This window comes from Buteo buteo, chromosome 10 (genome assembly GCF_964188355.1).
Source record: "Buteo buteo chromosome 10, bButBut1.hap1.1, whole genome shotgun sequence".
Taxonomy (NCBI): Eukaryota; Metazoa; Chordata; class Aves; order Accipitriformes; family Accipitridae; genus Buteo; species Buteo buteo.
In genome coordinates, this window is record NC_134180.1 from 5,772,361 (window position 1) to 5,793,124 (window position 20,764).

The following is a 20,764-nucleotide window of genomic DNA, read 5'->3' on the forward strand; positions in this document are numbered from 1 at the left end:
TTATCCAGAGGGACAGCTCTTCTAACAGTCATTTTCCAGAGATGCAACTGTACAGATACACAACCTCCACGCTATAAAATAATGCTGCTGTTCTTCAAATATCAATTATTCCAGCCTGTTTTTGTGTTATGTAAGAGAACCCTTCACATTACACACTGACTCTCTGGTTCTAGGCATTTGTATTTTTTAAACAGAATTAGGGAAAGGTGGTGGTTTTGCTGTATTCAAAGAAAGCTGGAAGAGAAGCAAAGGGGCTAACTCACATGGTGAAAGACTTGCAGACGCTCCCCAGTGCTGCGAGACAATGAAACAAGTCATGGTTAGCAGCAACCAGCGGCATTGGACAGGCCATGAGCACTGGGGCAACCAAACGCGTTGAAGCCTCCAGATTTCCTCACTGCCATAGCACGTACTCTGACTCAGCCTGGGTTATTCACCGCAAGCCAGTGCAAAAACCCACACGTAAGCTGGGGAAGCCACAAGAACACATGATGGAAGTAGACGACGCTTAATTAGGGGTTGACAGCATTTTCTGCTTAAATATGTGGGTGAGAAGAGACAAAGTGACAGAAAAGCTGCTCTGATCACTTTTAGCTTTTTAATTACAGAAAATGTTTCCCAGAAAGTCCTGGGGTTAACTCAGCTACTGGCAACACTGAAAAACTCAAACAAACAAGTGCCAGGCTGTTTAAAAACAGAGTATTTCTAAGACCTACCTAAAGAAGGAAAAGCCCCAACATTACCTTATTAGCATTGGCTCCTGTAGGGCTGCTTGGAGAGGCCAGGCTCCCCTTCCAGGGGCTCAGACTGCTAGTTATCTGGGGAGGAGGTGGAAAGCCTGGGAAAGCCAGCAGATGCTTTTCCTTTTGGCACGCAGCTCCCCAGGCAGGTAGGTGAGCAACACTGGGCTGCTCTGCTGAGAACGTCAGTGCCGATAAGGATCAAGACAAAACTCACTTCACACAGGCCATGAGTTTGGTTTTTCTACATGACCCTCTTCTGTGCTTTCGATGTTTCATTTCGGCATTAAACAGCCTTTTGTTTCCGGTCCCTCGCAGTGCCTTGATTTACCTTTCTGCTGCGCTCCTGTCATTTCATTGCCATGAGTGCATTCATGCAGTGGAACGGATGGGCAGCCCTGTGCAGGCAGAGGCTCAGCATGGCACACATCTTCATTACAGCATCCTTCCCATTAGAGGAAAATGCAAGTGGCTGCACTTGCTTCTTGGACGAACATGGATCGGTGCACCATCAGTAGGCAGCAAATGCAGAGAGGGTGCTTGTAACAGGAATTCTGCTTTGCCAAAGACTTACAGAAAATGACAATATTTTGCTCCTTTGAGTTTCTGCACCAGCCACAGATGGATTTAGAAATGGTGAAATACCACACAGAGGTACTGCCCTGATAGTAGCTACTTACTGGGAACTCACACAAACAACTAGGGCTTTGCACGTGCACAATGCTTTAAAAATAGTTTCTGCCTGTCCCCACAGACATGATCACAGACGTCCAGTCTGACGTGACTAAGAAATTCTGTTCTTGGGCACATTCACAAGGCAACCCAGCTTGCAGGCCTAGAAGGCAACAGCTTGAGAGATAGCTGAAGGAAAGTGACACTGTCAACTGGGTTATTAAACAAATTAAAGGGAACTATCAGAAATTTTGGTTAGAGAACTGGAAAGACTTAATGGGAAACAAAAAACCCCACCTAGGCCTTCTACTGCTCTGCTGCTATTTACGAATTCAAACATACACAGTCACCCCTCTCCCTGAACATGCATCTTTGAGAAAAGAAGGTGCCGAGGCCTCTGCTTTAAACTTCCCAGGGTCTAGAGAGCATGCCTCAAAACGTGCAGCCTGCTTAATACCGCTGCTCCTGCCAGCTCCCCCAGCACCACAAGCTCTGGGGGAGATCAGAGAGGGTGCACCCATGGGATCAGACCATCCGGGGAGGGCAGGACCTGCTTTGGCTCCTGCTTTCCCACAGCCAGGCTGCGAGATGGAGCATCTCCCGCAAGCAACACAACCAGCAGCTCTGTCCCCACAATGCTGGTAGGAGCTTGAGCGTGTGAACCAGCCTGCTGAAGGTCGTTCCCACCTAAACACAGCCAAACCCTTCTCGTGCTGGGAGTTAGCAAACATTTCCCCCTCCAACTCCGCTGCTGACATTCCCCTGTGCAGTGCAAAAGGCGCAACATTTTCTGACTTGCGAGTTGCAAATTAATTATACCCATGTAATGCCTGCAGTTCCCATACACACATATGGGAACTGATCTCGTGCTGGTAAGGTCCCAGAGAGCATGTGGGTGTTGCATCCACATAAGGAGCGAGGCACGTGCCAGGCCTCTATAGATAATCCTGGTCTACAGGAATATGCTTGGCAGCCTGAAAAGATGGATGGGAATAATAAAATGTGACAAAGATGTAAGCAGCATGCGATGCAAAGGACTCTCCGAGCCTCCGTCAGGGCATCACACAGCCGTGGCAGACCTATTTCTGGACTCAACTGGCTGCGATTGAAAGACATGTTCATGAAGAAAGCGAGCGCTGGAATTCCTGCTGTTGCTGCTTTTCAGGCTCCAGCCACCTTATATGGGAAAATCATATTTAATAAGATTGTGTATCTGGCGAGAGCCCATAATGGTCATGTCAGTGAATCACTTCAATAATCGTTCCCAAATTATGCACTGCTCATACTAAATCCACTCAGGTCATTCCCTGAGGAGCCCTTCTGGAGAGGCCCAGAGAGCTTCCCAAGTGGGACACGGCGGTGGCAGCAGCTTTGCCAGCCGCAGATTCAGCAGCGGCATAACGGGCTATTATATACAGGTCAATGCCAAATGCTAGTTAATGAAAATTAGATTAATCATTCTTCGTCCTGGGTTCTCGGGGATTCATTCTCCAGCCTGTCCTGACACCGATACAGATGGGCTCAGCATCCTTTGGGGCAGTGCCCAGATCTCCCTGCCATACAAATACTGCCCTTCGCAGCTCCCAGGCCCCATAATCCCAGCTTCCCTATTTGTTTCCAGCCGATTCATATCTTAAAGGACAATTAATTTGCCAGAACAGCCTGAATTCTATTTTCATTGCCTTCCTCCCTCCCCGCAGCTGAGCTGTGACTTATTGACTGTGAAGTAACTGCAGGGTCTTTAAAAGTTCAAGGCACAGGGTGTTTTTCTGTCTGTTTTTGCCTAGCTGACTCCCTCTGTAATCATCTTTGCTAGCACCATTTCACAGGAAAGAGGCATGTGACATCCAACTAAGCTGTGAACCATAATCATGCTGGGGATGATGTTTACATTTGATTTTTCCTCAAGCTGATAAGCTCTCTCCAATTTCCCTCTCCATCATGTTGGTATGGATTGAACTGCTTGTGCCCCACAGGGTGGAATTCTTCTCTTATCTCTAATCTGCTCACTGAAAAAATTGCTTCCAGCAACCCTTCAAAAGTCACTTCAAAGTTATCATTGCAAAGAGGGAAGAGCTGCAATACCGTTCTTTGTCCGTCGCAATCAACACTCTCCCAGTGCTTTTCGCAGATGGCCTTACAGGTGCCGCCAGCAGCCAGCACACTCAGCACCACTGGCTGGGGCCAGGATCTCCACTTTGCTATCTCCAGCTCTGGGTACAGTGAGACAACTGTCGAACAAGAGCATAAAAACTTGTTAAATCATTTCAGCTCCCTAAAGCAGAGGAATTCAACCCTGAAGAACACATTGGAGGCTTCTGCCCAGAATTTAAGCCATAAATGATGGGCAGACTGCAACCCATATAACAGAAGATGTGAGAAACGGAAATAAATTGAATGTCAACTTTACTTCCTCATCAGGCTGAGAATTTCCACCTTTGCAAGGAGATGGTGGAGATCGGCTTTGCTATCAGTTTTGTACCAACAGCGCTCCATTAACTTGAGTCCCCTTGGATAAAAGGGGGTTTCCAGACCCTCTGTCTCCAGGCTGCACCCCGGTAGAGGGATGGTGACGTGCCCTCTCCTCACCCAACCATTTCTGGGGTCGAGGCACCCCAGCCTGAACAGTGTCGGTGCTCACCTCTCACCCTGCACGCACACAGTGCCTCCACACACCGCCTCCACTCCTGCTGACAGCTCTGCTATCTGCACCAAATCCAGGGAACAGTCCTTTACACTCCTTGCAGCCCCTTTCCAGGGCAAGAGGGTGCGCATTCAGGGAGGAGACACAGCAGCCATTTACACCCATCAGATTTTGAAACTCCCTTTTCAAGCACAGTGATTACAAAACTTTTAAAAACCTCAAAGCCAGGTTTCTCAGAAAAGGACGAATTGGGCCTGTGTGTTCATGCGTGAGTCCAGTTGCTGGCACTAAATGAGGTTTTCTCCCTCAAAGCATATTAGAAGACTTCCAAAAGCTCCCTTCAGAAGACTCTCCATGCCTTAAGTCAACCTACTGTCAAGGTTTCCCTGACTTTCAGCCCCTCTCCTCCACCCAGTTTTACTCCTGTACCAGACTAACCAGCTCCCCTCTCGATATTTACTGAGTGCTTAGGGAAGATCTTTGCTGACCCCACCCATGGTCTGGATTAACCTTGCCACGTTTGTTTAGTAAGAGCGCAGCACACAGCCATCCTCGCTCCAGATTTCGGCTACACTGGTAATCCTTCATCAGTGGCATAAGCATTAAGGTGAGCGGCATGAAGCACCTGTATAGGTGGGCCATGAGCATTTGACCACCTCCACTGCTGCTGCAAATAGCGGCGAAGGCATCAGTGCTGTGCACGGTAAATTGGGTTTGTCGCCATCAGCTTAGAAACAGTCAACAAAACAGGACAGTGTTCAGCACAAACCCCCTCTGCTCCCGGGCACATCGCTCTGGCATATAGTATTCCCATCTGCTGCAACGAGGACCACAGAGCACATTGACGTGCTCCATCAGCTGGCAGTCCTGACCCGAGACCTGCAGCACAGCACACCCCGTGTGCGGGTGTAGCCATGCCTTCATGCACGGCCCACCGAGGGCCAGCTCCAGTCCCCCCCAGGTTTTGTTCTCTTCCAGAAAATACTCGTTAGCTGCCGTGCACCTTGTCCCCAGCACTCCTGGGAGCTCCAGTTGCAAGTGCGGCTGAGGCCAAGTGACACAATTTGGACGCTACCCAAGTGAGGAGTAAGCAACTTGAGTCGAAAAATCAAAGCATCGGTGAGACTACTGGCTCTGTTTCATCTTTTTTACTATCAGCGTAAGGTAAGACAGCCTACAGGTTCATAAATTCAGATTTACTTGCAAAGGGAAGAAAAACACACACTCCCTGCTTAAACCCTCCTGAGCAACAGTCTCCACAGACAACTTGTCTTGTCCTGAGCAACGACCCTCTACCCTCCCCCAAAATGAGTAAGGTGACAGAGGAGTCAGAAGGATAAACAATATTTTAATTGTTCATGGGCAAGAGGTTCTCTCTTTTGCTCTCTCAGCATCACAAGCTGGAAGTCCACCAGCCACACCACACCGTGCTGGGAGAACACTCCCAACAAAGAGGTCCAAGCGGTTGGTGGGGAGTGCCGCGAGCAGGCTCGGGAAAGAGAAGCTGCACACAGCCAGCCTCTCCATTTTCCTTGCAGCACCGAGGAACCGAAGCAGAAAGGCCGGGGACAGCTTGCCACTTGCCTAAATCTCAGCACCTTACCAAAAATTACATGTTACATCCAGTCCCCCCCAGCACGGCAGATGACATCTGTGGAACAATTACAGCTTCCACTGTAATTTGTTGGGTTTTAGAACATCTAATGATCCTCATTTAAAGGCCTGAAGACAAGGAGGTCGCTGTCATAACACAACCAAAGCCTGTCTACCTCGTAGCAGGCTCTGAATCAACTTCAGGTTCAGACAAGTGCTCAGGAGCTTCGTGTCAGGCCCACAAAGGAACCTGTCAGCCCAACAACAGAGCACGGCTGTACGATCACACGCAAAACTAAAGCCAGCAGTTTTGAGGTTATTAATGAACTACACGTTATTAGGCAGCAAAGGCGGAGGCAGGTGCACCTGCCCAGCCCCACATATCTGATCCTGCCAACCCAGGAACCCCAAGCCTTTTGCTAAGGCTGCCAGCGGTGCTGTCAGCCGTGGGCTCGCTCCCCGCCGCTGGCGCAGGGCCCTCCCCATCTCCCTCTGGCAGCGATGCCACCCACCCTGCGGGGCAGCAACTCCCCAGAGCAAGGCAGGACCCTCCCCTGAGCAAACACCCCCCTCCAGGCCCTCCCACCCCACCGAGGGAAGGCCCGAGGCCCATCCCCGGAGACGAGAGCGGGGAGCACGGCCCGGGGGGCCCCCTCGCTGACCGGGCAAGCGGGTGGCTGCTCCGGCGTGACCCGCTCCCCAGGGAGCCGCAGCCCCCCCCCACAGCCTCCCGGGGCCGGTACCGGAGCTGAGGGCCGGAGGGCGGCGGGGAGAAGCCCCGGAGGCAGGCAGCCCGGCCTGCCCCCCGCACGCTGCCCCGGGGGCAGGAGACAAGGGGCGGCCCCAGCCCGGCCTCCCCCCCCGCCGGTGCCTGGGGAGTCCCAGGCCAAGGGGCAGCCCCGGGGGGGACGGAACCATTCTGGGTCGCCCGGGGGGAGGGGGGGGAAGAGGCAGTTGGACAGGACCACGCTGTATCCCGGGGGTGACACACTCCGGGGTGGGGGGGGGCGGACTCGACTGAACCATTCCGAGCCCCCCCCCCGGGGTATATAAGGCACAATGCGGGGGGCCCGGCTGGGAGGTACCACTCGGACCCCCCCGGGGGGTGAGGCTGGGCTAAACCACTGTGGGCCCCAGGCGGAGGGCGAGACATGGGGACACACACTGCAGGGGGGCCCGGCCGGGAGCGGCCCCTCGGGGGGACGGCGACACGCGGGGAAACACCCCGGGGAACCCGGCCGAGGGTGCCGGCCGCCCGGTGCTCGCAGCGCGTTACCTCCTGCCGCGTCCAGTCCCCCCACGCCGGCCTCCGGGGTGATGGCACCGGCACCCGCCACGGCCGAGCCTTCCGCCTCCTCGGGCACCTCCAGCTCCATGGCGGCCGCGAAGGCCGCGGGCAGCGCAGGGCAGGGCAGGCCCGGGGCAGGACAGGCCCAAACCCAGGCCCGCACCCGCCGCTGCCGCCGCCGCGCTCCTCCCGGCTCCGGCCGCCGCCGCTGAGGAGACTGGGAACGGCGGGGACCATAGAGCGCGGGAGGTGCCGCGGCTAGACACGCCCCAGCGCCGCAGGGCGGAAGGGGCTGCGGCCAGCACCGGAAGTAGAGCAGTCCCCTTCCGCCGGAATTAATCGCGACGTGGGGACTGGCTGTCGCGATAGTCCGCGGGCTGTGGGAGCGGGACCGCTTCCGCCTGGGAGGGAGGGACAGAACCTCACGCAGCATAGAGCGGCGGAGGGAAAGACCACCACCACCACCACCACCACCACCACCACCCCCCCCCCCCCCCCCGTCCTCTCTAGCGGGCGAGAAGCACCATAGAGCCGTGGAGGGGGCGGGGCCTGCCGGTCACCATGGCAGCGGGGGCGGGGCCAGCCCGGCGGGGGCGGGGGCCCGGCCTGCCCCGGGCCCCCGGTACCGCGGGACCCCGGGCCCCGACCGCCCCCGGCGCAGCCCTGTGCCGTGCCCCGGTGCCCCCCGCTCTGGCCCCCGCGGGACCGGGGCCCTCCCGGTGCCGGGAGCCGCCTGCCCTCCCCCCTTCCCCCTTCGGCGGATCCTCCCGGGAGCCGTGAAAGCCGCCGGGCCGGGCCGGGCCTGCCCCGCCGCCGGGCAGCGGGCACGCCGCCTCCGAGAGCCCCGGGGCCGGGCCGGACCGCCGCCGCTCCCCGCCCCGGGACCGGGACCTGGCTCCTCCCGGGCCCGCGGCACCATCTAGTGGCAGCGGCCCCAGGGCGCGGGTCGGGCTGGGCCGGTCCCGCCGGTTCTCCCGGGCCGGTCACTTCACGCCGGCGTGTCCCGGTCTCCGGCCCCGGGGGGCGAGCGTCTGATGGGCAGGGGCGGCCCCAGCCGGGAATCCGGCGCGGCATTGACGCCCAGCCCCCGGCGGAGCCGGGGAAGGTGCCGGCGGCCCCGATGAGGGTGGGAGGGCAGCCGGGGCTCCGGCGCGGCTGGGGAGACCGCGGCCGGGCTTGGGGAGCGGAGGCCGCTTGGACCGGAGCTGCTCCGGCCTCCCCGCGGGGCTGGTGGGGGGCTTCGGCCAGACGAAGCCGCCTGACGCCGGTCTGAGGAGCCGGTGGGGAAAGCGGTGGTTCCATGGCTCCGGTTCCGGGCTGGCGGCTGGTGGTCGGGGGGTTCAGGAGGAACTGGTCCCCCCGCGACACCCCACCGCAAGGCTGTGACCTTCTCCTGCGGCGTCGGTACTGGCCCCGGCCCCGGCCCCGGCTGGAAGCAGCAGCCTGGACGGAGAGCCGAGGCGTGGAGCTGATTTCTGTCACTGCAGGAAAGCGAACCTGCCGAAGGAGGAATGACGGGGGGCTGGTGTCCAGGTGGGGGGGCAGAGGAGAGAGAGAGGGGAGGAGAGGGGACGGCAGCCATCAGCAGGGGCACCTTTTCGCCCACCCACCCCACCTCCAAGACCGGGGCGCTCAGGCTGGCCACCATCCCAGTCCCCTCTTGGGGCACTGGGTGAAGCCATTTCGTCCCCCTGGGGACTCCCGAGCATGGCTGCTGGGGGGGGAGTGGGGGTGCGGGTTGGCGCAGAGCCCTGCCAACTCCTCGGAGATGGCCAGGCTGGAGTGTGGGGCGGGAAGGACCCCCGTCCCCAGGCACCACCATGGCCAGTATCCTGGGAGTCTGTCCCTGCCCGGGGCTGCGTGGGGGGGGAGTGGACGTGGCTGAGCCACCAGCACCGTGGAGGACAACAGGCACAGCCACCCCCCCCGTGACTCCTGCTGTGCCCGAGCAGCTGCCCCGGGACCCCCTTCCTCCTCCTTCCCTCCTGCAGGCAGCGTCTGGCCCACAAAGGGTTACGCAAGGCACCCTGGAGTGACACCACTGCCACCAGCCCAGGAGCTCAGCTCCTTCCTGGTCGGATCCGAGGCGCGGTGAGTGCCTAATCCTGTCCCCCGGGATCTACCGGCCCCGCATCCCGGCTGGGGACGGGGACCCAGCCGTCCTTTCACCTGGGGAACCGGCCATGCTTTGTCCCTCTCTGGGTGACTCCAGGAGCCGCTGACCCTCCTGGAGCCCTGCCCTGGGTGCAGGGGGATACTCTGGGGGGTGTGTGTGGGATCCTGGGACCTTGCCGTCACAGCTCTGCACCCTGAGGGCTGAAGGACGTACCTTCATCCTACTGATTTACACCCCAGCTGGGTCAGACCTTCCCAGAGACCCTTTTCCCAGAGCAGGGGGTCAGGGTCAGCCTGTCACGAGGGGGCTGGTGTTGGGTTAGAGGGGCTTCTGGGGGGGATCTGGGACCCTGGTCCTGCATGGCCAGGACCAGAAAAGGAACAAGGAGATTTGCTGGCTGAGACCAGGGACCCCGGTGATCCCGGGAAAGCTTCGGGGTCCCAGATTGAGGACTCACATCAGCGGGGGGGTTAGGAAACAGTTTATGGGTGGTGGGGATGACCATGAGGCAAAGCTGGGGTGGGCAGGGTGCGTCATGTTCCGATAAATAACCTCCTCGCCCGTTGCGTTGCTGTCCCCATGGTGGGCATTGCTGGCGGTGTCACCTGGGGCCGGGCCCAGCCCCAAATCAGGGACCTTGCCGTGGGACGAGCTGCCCCGGCACAGCCTGGGCTTCGTTTGGCATTAAAAACCCTAGGAGACGCCGGCCACGGTACGTGCATGGGGCAGAGTGGGGTGTGTGGGGCTCCCCGTGCTGCCGGTGCCTGGTGCTGGGCACGTCGAGCTGGGCCACGGTCAGCTCTGCCCAGATACTGCTTCTCCCGGTGGGGCCATTTCGGGTGCGGGCTGGTTGGTTTCTGTTGGAAACCGGCCGAGCCGGCTCCTCCGGCTGCCAGCCTCGGCCTTTGGCTCAGGGGAGGCTCTACGCCAGGTCCCCCCCCTCCCCGGGGGAGACCGGGGACAGGACCGGGGTGTGGTGGCACCGTGGGCGCTGCCCGTGCAGGCTGGTGAGACAGAAGCTGCTGCCGTCCCCACGCTGTGCCCCCCGCCCCAGACCACCACTGCCCACGGAGAGCCACGGGCGGCAGCGGGACGCAGGTGCGTGGCTGATTTGTGGTGCCCTGGTGATGGGACAGCAGTGGGAACCGTCTGGGGACAGTGAGAGGCTGTGCTGGGTGGCAGCGGGGTCTGCTCTGGCACGGCGGATGAGCTGACACCCCAGGGAGGGGCATGCTCTGGCCGCCCCACAATTAGGGTCCCTTGGACCTGTGGCTCACGCCATGTCACCCACGGGTGTCCGGGGAGCCCGTAAGCACTGACTGGCTGACACTGGTGACATGGCTGAGACGGGACCCGCCAGTTCGGCTCACTGATCTGGCAGGAAACCACCCCACCGCCATGCTGGCGTCTCCTGTTTATTACCAGTCTTACAAGCACCGGGACAGGACCGCAGGTGCCGCCACACCGGGGTCCTGCTCGGCTCCAGCCACCCCCTGGGCACACGTGTCCCTGCGTGTAGAGCATTGGTGGGTGGGCGCTCGGGCTGGTTTCGGCGGCTCATGACGTGGAGTGGAAACCTGGACTCTGCCCTCCGCTCTCACCGGCTTGCAGCCCGGCTGGCTGGGGCTATTTCTGAAGCCCGGGTGAATGATTACACTGTCCCTCCCCGGGGCTGCCGTGAGCTGCGTCTCGTTTTGGGTGCCCGGCCGGCTGCTTCAGCGCGGCTCCAGCTGGGGGCTGGCCACAGAAAGCCCCCATGCTGGCGCTGAGCTGCCATACTTGCCCCAGGGCTGGCTGCCCACCACCGGCCCCAGCTTCCCCATGGGATCCCTGCTCGGCATTGCCCGTAGTGCATCGATGCCCGTCCGATGCCCCCTGGTCCCGCTGAAGCTGCCCCGTGGCCGATTCCCAAAGGCACTGTGGACGTTTCCCGCTTCCCATGGCACTGATGCGTGGGGGCCCCGGCCAGGCTCGAGGGTGGCTGAGCTGCACTGGCGAGCCCTCGGGTACCACGGGGCCAGGCGGGTGCCATGGGACAGGGTGCTCGGGCAGCAGGGCCAGCGCGGCCAGAACTGGGGGCTGCTGCTGCAGCAGAGCCATGGACCAGTCAGAGCCCTGGGAGATCCGCCTTGGCAGAGCTGTTGGTCAAGCCGAGACCCTGGAGATCTGCCGCGGCAGAGCCGTTCACCAAGAAATCGGTGCCCGGAGAGACCTGTGGTGGCAGAGCCATCAGCCAGCTGGATGTCGGGGTCCTGCCACGGCAGAGCTGCCAGCCAGCCGGTGCCAGGGGATGGTGCCCATGCCTCAGCTGTCAGCCAGTCAGCACTGGGGAGATCTCCCCCAGCCGAGCTGCTGGCTGATCCTCAATGGTGGCACAAGGGTGCCCTACCCCAGACGCGGCAGTGCCGGCGTGGTCACGGCCCGTCGTGCCTGCGATGGGCCATGTCTGTGCCTGTGCCATGGCTGTGGCTGTGTTGAGCCTGTGCCGTGCTGTGGGGTGGGACCAGGATGGGTGCTGGCAGCCCTGGGGATGCCTGGGGCAGGAGTGGGACACGCCGTCTGGGGGCAGCCCAGCTTGGGGGGGAGGATTTTACCTCCCTCTGGCTGCGGGCTCAGGGCTGGTGCGGGCAGGCGATGGGTGTGGGTCTGTTCTCCCCGGTCCCTGTGCTGGTCAGAGGGGTGAGGGCCTGGCGGTGGTGGTGGCATCGTACTGGGCTGTTGGCTGTCCCATCCCCATCGCCCTGGAGAATCACTTGATGGTCTCACCGGGGTTTTCTTGGCGCGTGCAATGGCACAGATAAACCTGGACCCTCTGAGTCCCTGATCAGACTGGTTCCTCCCTGTCCCACCCCATGGGAAGTTGCAGGAGGCTCTGCGCCTGTTGTCCCCCACCCCACGCAGGGATCCCGCATCTCTCTGGGTTCATGCTGACGTTTCCTCCGGGGAGCCAGAAGCCAGTGTAGAGGATCCCCAGGGCCACCCCAGGCGTTTCAGGCCATCACCCTGTCAGTCAGGCTCGTCTTTCCTAGGTGGAAAGTGTTGGATTTGGGGAAAATCCAGGGAAACCAAAGGGCGAAGCTGGGGCACCGGTGCTCCTGAAGCAGTTGGCAGAGCTGCCGGCTCTGCTGTCATGCCAGAGCCCAGAGCAGGCGGGCAGGAGGGCACTGAAGCACCATCCAAATCAGCACCCCAGGGTCTGCTGGCTCCTGGGAGGAGGGAGGGGAGCAGGACCACGAGGATGGCGTGGGCAGGTGGCCCCAGCCACGGAGACGGGTCCTGACCTGCTTGCCCTGCATAAAAACTCCCCTTCCGTGGACACACACACGTCTGAGGGGACAGAGATGGACCTCCCGAGGGGGTGATTTCACGATGCATGGAGGCACCTCTGGGTTTTGGAGCCAGCTCCCACGTAGGGTTAGCCGGGGTGCAGCACAGCTGCGAGTCCTGGCACACTTGGTGGGTGCCCGGGCACCGCGGGGGGCTCTGCCCCCTGCACCCTTGCGATCCCCAGTGCCTGCAGCTCAGCTTTGCTTTTGCTCTTCGTTGCAGCCCAAAGTGGGATTGAGGAAGGGGCCAGCGGCTGCAGAGAGGAGCCGGAGCCGGTCCGCGCCCCCGGCTGCCAGGCAGGGGCTGCCACACCGGCCGGCTGCTGCGGTTGCCCGGCCGGCTGCTGCGGTTGCCCTCCCTCGCTTGTATTGGCGGGTGGCCACCATGGAGGAGATGGTGATCTGGGAGCAGCACACGGTGACGCTGAGCAAGGTGAGCGTGGCCCAGGGTGGCCGCCGGAGGGGACGGGGTCTGTGGGGCTGGCTCTGCCTGACCCCTCTCTGCCCGTCCCTGCTAGGACCCTCAACGGGGCTTTGGCTTTGCTGTCTCCGGAGGCCGGGACCGTCCCAACAAGATGACTGGGGACACAGCGGTCTTCGTTTCAGATGTGGTGTCCGGGGGACCGGCGGTGGGCCGGCTCCAGTGAGTGCGCAAGGACCTGGGGACCTGGGGGGTGCTCGCTGCCAGCAGGGACGGGAAGAGCAGCAAAATGCTCCTGCTGGAACAGGGCCAGCACTGCTGCCACCCTGCCCGGCTGGGATGGGGTCCCCCTGGGGCAATGGGTGCCCTTGCCACCCTGCCAGCCACCCCCTGGCTGGGGGCTGCGCCTGGGGCAGAGCCACGGCTGCGTTTTCCCTCCCAGGAGGAAGGATCACATCGTGATGGTGAACGGCCTTTCCATGGAGAACGTCTTGTCCTCCTTTGCCATCCAGACACTTAAAACCTGTGGCAAGATCGCCAACATCGTGAGTGTGCCCTGTGGTGGGATGGGGGCTGGCGTCGTGCACAGGACCGCACCGTTCCTGTCCCCATCCCAGTTCCCGTGTCCCACACGCCCCAGGGTTCCTGTTCGGGGCTTGGAAATGCTGTAGAAAGATCTGGCAGAGATAGCCGCACCCGCCATTCTCTCCTCCTCACTTTCCACCTGCAGACACTGAAAAGGCAGAAGACGGTCCACCTCCCCGTGAGCAAGAGCAGCCCCGGGTCCCCCACCGCGCCCCGGCGCTATGACTCGGACGAGGACTATGGGTCACAAGGTGCGGATCCAGCCCTGCGCCGTTCCCGGGATGACCTGGACCACAGCCAGGGCTACGACGGGGACTCGTCCAGCGAGAGGAGCTCTGGCCACCACCGGGATGACCACCGCCACCACAAGCCAGTGTCCCGGAGCCGGAGGCGAAGCCAGGACAGCAGCCACTGGAGGCAGAGCCCTGGCAGTGGCTCAGATCGGAGGGGCTACAGCCGGCTCCGCTCCGCCAGCGGCTTTGGCCACGAAGGGGACACCAACGGGCTGGCCCTGGTGTCAGGCTTCAAGCGTCTGCCGCGCCGGGATGTGCCGATGAAGCCCATCACGTCAGTCCTGGTGAAGCAGAAGCAGAACGAAGGTGAGGCTCTCCCGCTCCCTCTGTGCCTGCGTCTTGTCACCTGATTTGTGGCTGTGTGTCCCCCTGGGGAGAAGGCGATGGCAGGGTTGGTGGCAGGGTCTGGAATGCAGTAAGGAGGCAGTGCATGCCATGCTCTGTGCACCAAACCTGCCTGGCCTCAGCCGGGGGTTGCAGAGCTCAGCTTTGGGGCTTGGTAGTGCCCCAAGGGGAGCCGGGGCAGGCTTGTGGGGATGGTGGCGAGGGAGGACCTCGAGGGGGTCCTGCATCTGCCTGGCTCGGGCACTGTCATGGGCTCTCTCTGGTGCAGAGTATGGCCTGAAGCTGGGAAGTCAGCTCTTCATCAAGCACATAGTGGAGAGCGGGCTGGCGGCAAAGCGCAGCTCCTTGCAGGAGGGAGACCTCATCCTGAAGGTACGGGGACCCACGGGGTGCACGGCACTTGATGGAGATCTCATCTCCCCCTCTTCGGGTGGCTTGTCCCTGGCTAGCGTCACCGCAGGGCACAAGCCAAGAGTGTGCTTCTCTCGGTTGCCTGCAAAGGATGGCAGCTTGGCTGGAGGCAGCTCTGTCTGGGGCCCACACCCTGCCCCGTCTCCCCAGCCATCACCAGGGGCTCCCCAGCCATCACCAGGGTCCCCACGTGGGCTCTCAGGGACCAGCTCTCCATGATGCCAAGGCTGGCTGGTTGAGGCAGCCCCGCGGTGTTCAGGTGGGGACGGGGGCTTGTCCCACTACTACAGTGGGATCGCATCTGCCCCGCCATCCCCACAGCATGTGGTCCCCTGCTGTGTGTGTGTGTCCCTGCCGGGGGAGCAGTCAGTCTGAGGAGCTCAGGTGTTCAGAATATGTTAGGTGAAATGATGCTTAAAGTATTTGGGGAGGAGAAAATAGAGGGAGGGAGACGCTTTGTTTGCACACATGGGCCAGACAGACCCATGGCTGCTGGGAACTAGGGCCAAAGTGACTCTAGGGCAAATGGGAGGGATTTCATCCCAGAAATCCAGTGAGAAAAGCTGCTGCACCACAGGGAGATCACAGCCCCACGGTCAGCTTGGGGCCTGACTCCCTGGCACCACTCCAGTGCATGGAAGGACAGTGCTGGGCCAAGGTCAAAGTAAAACTGAGCTTCAGGCATGTGAGTGGGTCTCTGCAGCTCCTGCCTTCATGCAGGGCCCCCCTGCAGCTAAAGGTGGGAGTTAATTAGCCTCACTAATTTGTTTCCTCTGTGCAGGATGAGGTCCACTGGGAGGCAGCCAGGAACGGGGACGTGACCCAGGATAGGCAAAGCTGCAGGAGCTGGTGCCAGGCTGGAGGGGCTGGGAAGGGACCGGGAAGGTGGCAGTTAGAGCATCCCATTTGAGCGGAGCTTTCCTGGGGGCAGCTTTCCCAGGAGCGAGCACCCTGAGACCTCTTGCTCTTCCCCCTCCAGATCAATGGGGTGGCCAGTCAGGACATGTCCCTGGCTGACACTCAGAAGCTCATCGAGCGGACGGAGGGGACCCTGACCTTGCTCATCCTCCGGGACCACCGGCAGTTCCTGGTCAACATCCCTGACATAGAAGACATCCAGAGTGACAGCTCCCAGATGGATGGTGAAGGGACATAGTGACGGGACTGGGGGCCAAATACACAGCACAGGGACTGGCTGGTCACTAATGTGTCTTCCCTTCTGTTGCTGCAGATATCTCCGACATCGACTCTGAACTGTCCCATCCGCCATCCCCTGAGACATCCCCGCGACCTCCAGCTGCTGCCAGGATGAATTCACCACCGTAAGCCCCGCTCTGTCCCTATGAGCCCCTCTTTCCCCCGTCAGGTCCCCCTGTGTCCTCTGCCTGTCTGGAGGGGCTGGTTGTCCTCATCCTGGAGCCAGTTCACCCTGAAGGTGGGACTGCCATTTAGTCCCCTGCTTGCTCCACTGTCCCTGCTGCCCACTTGGCAGTGCCTGCCTGTGCCCATGCGGTGCCTGCCTCCATGACTTGCCTAAATCCTGCCCCAACTTTGTTCCAGGGAGAGGAGACGATCGAACACGGACCCCGCAGCTGACACAATCATTGACAGTGCTCGGGGCCCTGGTGAGTCAGCTCAGATCAGGCTGGGGGAGCCAAGGGCAGAGTGTGATCCTGGCTCCTGCATGTCTCCGCTGTCCAAACCCCCCTGGCAGAGCCGCGCCAGGTCTCCCTGTGCCTCGGCTGCCCTGGCAGCGGCTGTGCCGCTGCCACCTCCTGGACCAGCCCTCCTTCTCTGCAGACCTGCTGGAAGCCGTGGAGGTGGATGGCTCCCACAGCCCCCACGCCAGCCCCACTGCCCGAGCTGCCCGCAAGGACGGGTATGTCTGCGAGAGGTGGTGGGGAATGGCTGGGGGAGACAGGGAGCTGCTCTGGCACAGGGTTGGTGACCCCCTGTGCTCTCCCTGGCATGTCACTGCTGGGCTGACTGCAGCTTCCCCCATGGCAGGTACAGCGCCGACTCCAGGGTTGTGCACTTCGTGAAAGCCAAGAGCATCGGGCTACGGCTGGCTGGCGGGAATGACGTGGGCATCTTTGTGTCAAGCGTGCAGGAGGGGAGCCCAGCCGACAGCCAGGGCATCCAGGAAGGGGACCAGATCCTGCAGGTACTTGGGGCTGGGAACTGCTCCGAATGCTGCTGCACCCAGACTGGCCCCATCCCTCTTGGGCCTGATACCTCCCTGGAGTTTGGATTTCTCCTGCTGGGCATCATTTTGGCTCAGTGCTGGTGCCCATGGCCTGTACCAGCGATGCAGGCTCTGTGGGCACTACCTGACAGGATGGTCCTGTCTCTGGCACCACGCTAACACCCAGCGGGGTCCAGGTACCACCTCAGCTGGCCCAGAGGCCCTTCCCAAGGTTACTGGGGATTGTGGCAGGCACTTGGGTGACAGTCACCAGTTCCCTCTCCCACCCTGCCCTGGGCACTGCTGTCCGGGGGATCCCTGCTGGCACCCACACCCTCCATCCTGCTGGCAGGGCCATGTCTGAGTGCTTTTCTGTGGCAGGTGAACAACACCAGTTTCCAGAACCTGACCCGTGAGGAGGCCGTAGAGCATCTCATGAGCCTGCCGCCGGGCGAGGACATCACTCTGTGGATCCAGAGCAAGCAGGACAGTGAGTGATGACCTGACTTGTCCTGGGCTTGTGCCTCTCCATTCTCTTGTCTCTTCTGAGCAAGCATCAGAGCTGCTGGACTTGCCGTGGCCCTTTCTGCCCCCGCAGGGTAGTCCTTCCCCACACCCCACTTGTCCTGCTTCAGAGAGGTGATGGGGGGACACACACCAGACCATCCTGGCCCTGTTTGTGCCTTGGCATACTGGAGCACATGGACTTTCTGGCACTGTGGGTCAGCCTGGAGGCCAGTGTGGGCTTTGGGGTCAGGTCCTGCTGTCACCAGCATGCCTGAGAGAGCCATGGGAGGAAAAGGTGTCCCCAACACCCTCCTTAGCAGCAAGGGCTACCGTGGAGGCTTCTGGCCAGCCTAGCTCCTTCCCAAATCCCTCCAGCACCTTCCTCTCCAGCATCTTCCTCCTCAGCCACCTCTTGCCCTGATGGTCCCTCTCACCCTGGGCTTCAGTTTACAGGAAGATTCTCTCATCCAATATGGGCGACTCATTCTACATCCGGACGCACTTTGACTTTGAGAAGGACACACCGTCAGGGCTCAGCTTTGTCCGTGGGGACGTCTTCCATGTGCTGGACACCATGTACCGGGGCAGGCTGGGGAGCTGGCTGGCTGTGCGCATGGGCAGGGACCTGCAGGAACAGGACAAGGGCATCATTCCCAACCGGAGCAGGTAGGGACGGAGCCAGGAATGGCCCCAAGATGAGCAGAGCCGGCTGGGGGATGGCTTCCCAGTGAGATGGGGACATGGATGGTGGGCCCATTAAGAGGTGGGCAAGGACTGGTGGAGCAGTGGTGGGAAGTATGAGCTGGTGAAATCCCTTCTCAGGGGTGATAGGGCAATTGATGCTCTGGTTGTCCAAGTGCCTGGAGGGAAGAGGCTACCACAGCCTCATCTGGCCATGGCACTGAGCAGGGACGCTGGCTTCTCCTGCCCCACTCCTCAGAGCCTGGAGAGAAAAAGTCAGGGGGTAAATCTGGAGACTCCAGGTCCTGAGCCCTTTCCCCTCCCAGGGCTGAGCAGATTGCCAGCTTGGAGTCGGTGCTGAAAGCCACATCTGGTGCCAACCCCTCCGGGGCACGGGCCGAGTTTTGGAAGCTGCGGGGCCTGCGGGGAGCCAAGAAGATGCTGCGGAAGAGCCGGGAGGACCTGTCTGCACTCACAAAGCAGGGCCACTACCCACCATACGAGAGGGTGGTTCTGAAGGAAGGTGGGCACCAGGGCTGTGTCCTCATTGCTCAGACCCACCAAGGCGATGTTGGCCCCAGGGCTGCCCTTCTGTGGGTGCTAGTGGGTTCTGCTCTCCTGGGAGGAGTGGGGTGAGTCCCAGGCCCGCAAGCACCTTGAGGAGCAGGGCAAGAAGCCTGGGTGCTGTGAGCTCTGCCTGCACCCTCCAGCCTCCCTAAGCCGGTTCATCTTCTTCCCACAGCCAGCTTCAAGCGGCCAGTAGTGATCCTGGGCCCCATCGCAGACATCGTCATGCAGAAGCTGAGCACGGAGCTACCCGAGCTGTTTGAGATTGCCCGTAAGTGCCCCCCACGCTGTGGGGAAATTGCATCCAGCAGCCAGACTCTCAGTGTCCAGGACCTGTGGGAGCTCTTGACCTGTGGCTCTGTCCTCATCCTGCCTTATTGCCCCCTCCCTGTGACACCCCAACACCTTCCTGTACTCATTCACCCTCTTCCCATGCATCATGATACCAGTCAGGCCCCAGACATGCCCCTACCTTGAGGGACACAGTCCCCACGGCTGGGCACAGCCAGACCCAGCCTGGGGCTGCTGGAGATGCCACATTTCCCCCAGCCCCTCTCACTCCACATCTCCGTGTCCTGCAGTGAGCGTGCCCCGAGATGGGGCGTCATCCAAGGTCATCAAGTTGGACTCAGTCCGGCAGATCGCAGAAAAGGTGAGAGACCTTTCCCATGTCTCTGGAGCCAGGTGGGCCAGGGTCTGGGGCCGGGGGAGCCCACAGCCTCCATCCCTGTCCCCAGCGGGGCTGATGGCCGTGCCCTGCCCCAGGACAAGCATGCCTTGTTGGACATCACGCCCTCGGCCGTGGAGCGTCTCAACTATGTGCAGTACTATCCAGTGGTGGTGTTTTGTGAGCCTGAAAGCCGGCAGGGCATCAAGGCCATGCGCCAGTGGCTGGCACCCGACTCCAGGAAGAGTTCCCGGCGCCTCTACGCCCAGGCCAGCAAGATGAAGAAGTACTGCAGCCACCTCTTCACAGCCACTGTCAGCCTCAGCAGCAATGCCTGGTATGAGGCGATCAAGGACATCATCAGGACGCAGCAGAGCCAGCCTATTTGGACAGCAGCGGAGCAGGTATGGGGCATTGGTTCCCTGCGGCAAGGCTCAAGCCTGCTGGGGCTGCAGCCAGGCAGGTGATGGGGCCACACACCCGCGCACCCAACCCCCCAACTGGGGTCCCAGGTCTCTGTCATCCCCACCCGGCAGGCAGACGTGGCACTGGAGGACAGTCTGGACCTACTGAACCCGCCAAGCGCAGCAGCCTCGGGCTACCTGACCTGTGACAGTCACGCCAACAGCGACTACGACGACACGGATGGCGAGGCGGGCGCCTACACTGATGGCGAGGCGGAGGACGTCTATGACCAGCCCGGGCTGGCCCGCTCCTCCGAGCCAGCACAGATATCCCCAAGCCACGGCCTCAGCAAGCAGGTGGGTCCCCCCGTATTGGTATGAGGGGCTGGTGGGGCAGAGGCAGGGTGGCATGGTGCCGGGCTGTGGGGGCTAATTCCTATCCCCTGTGGCACAGGCAGGGTGTCACCTGTAGCTGCTGCAGGCTCCAGCTGCGCATCCATGCCCAGCTCTGGTTCCCCACGGGGGAACACAGCCCAGCCCCAGGCTGGGGCACAAATCCTGCCCCTACCTCTGATCGCCCCATGTCTCTGGTCCCTCACAGGTGACCGAGCAGGAGCGGCAGGGCCAGCGCTACGACAGCATCAGGTACCCTGCGCACTGGGGTTAAAACAGCCAGCCCTGGGGCTGGGGAAGGGCCGCCTGGAGCTGTAGGTGCCAGCTCTGCCAGGCCTGACCCTGCCCAGCGGAAGACTGTCTCTGATGCCCATCCCGACCGGGTGGCAGAGGCATCACCACGGCTTCTCATCCCCCAGGGAATATGAGCATGACGCTGTGAGGAAGAGGTTCACACGGGCCAGGGATGACTCAGACCAGGACGAAGGCTACGAGTGGGGCCCAGCTACAGACGTGTAGTGGCACCGCTGGCCTCTAACTGGGCAGCTGGGCCCCCTGAGCCAGCCCTGCCGCAGCCCCACGCCACTGGGTCTGTGTGACAGTCCAGGTGGTGCCACGGAACACCCCGCAGCCAGGCTGGGTTGGGCCTAATCTGGCTGTATCCTTCACCACAGAGCACCACCAAGTGCCTCCTTCCCCTTTTTGGCCACAGCCTCTGCTGCCGGAATAAAAGGGATGTTTTGATCAGGACAGGCTCTTTCCACATGTGCTGGGTGGCAGCGCGCAGGGGGAACCCATGCAGCAGGGTGGCCTTGCTGGGACCCAGGCACCTCCACGGCCGGATGCCCTGCCTGCCCCAAAAAGCACTGGTGCAGGATCAGGCTTGGGTTGTGCCAATGTCTGCCACTGCAACGGGCTCAGGGTGC

The 20,764-nt window shown here is 61.0% G+C and overlaps 2 protein-coding genes across 19 annotated transcripts in view; one reads left to right on the plus strand and one right to left on the minus strand.

Moving 5' to 3' along the window:
- PIP5K1C (phosphatidylinositol-4-phosphate 5-kinase type 1 gamma) overlaps positions 1–7,205 on the minus strand; it is a 50,457-nt gene extending 43,252 nt beyond the window's left edge. For 6 of the 18 annotated variants that reach the window (XR_012651953.1, XR_012651952.1, XR_012651951.1 and 3 more), the window contains exon 1: positions 6,926–7,202. Coding sequence is in view for 14 of the 18 variants with exons in the window: in XM_075038260.1 (XP_074894361.1) it covers positions 6,926–7,025 (100 nt within the window). In the remaining 4 variants the exon portion in view is untranslated. Of the gene's footprint in view, positions 1–3,497; positions 3,570–6,925 lie in introns of those variants that run through there. The other 12 variants (XM_075038257.1, XM_075038256.1, XM_075038259.1 and 9 more) reach the window with 5 other exon arrangements.
- A 702-nt stretch (positions 7,206–7,907) lies between these two features.
- TJP3 (tight junction protein 3) lies at positions 7,908–20,583 on the plus strand. Its single transcript, XM_075038251.1, has 21 exons — positions 7,908–8,470; positions 8,929–9,028; positions 12,603–12,812; positions 12,898–13,022; positions 13,243–13,345; positions 13,531–13,984; positions 14,292–14,395; positions 15,414–15,576; positions 15,666–15,756; positions 15,995–16,059; positions 16,235–16,313; positions 16,442–16,598; positions 17,001–17,109; positions 17,573–17,792; positions 18,134–18,330; positions 18,550–18,645; positions 18,956–19,026; positions 19,140–19,445; positions 19,578–19,802; positions 20,047–20,090; positions 20,258–20,583. The coding sequence occupies exons 1-21, from the start codon at positions 8,238–8,240 to the stop codon at positions 20,355–20,357; spliced, it is 3,252 nt and encodes a 1,083-aa protein (XP_074894352.1). The 5' UTR covers positions 7,908–8,237; the 3' UTR covers positions 20,358–20,583.
- The last annotated feature ends 181 nt before the right edge of the window (positions 20,584–20,764 follow it).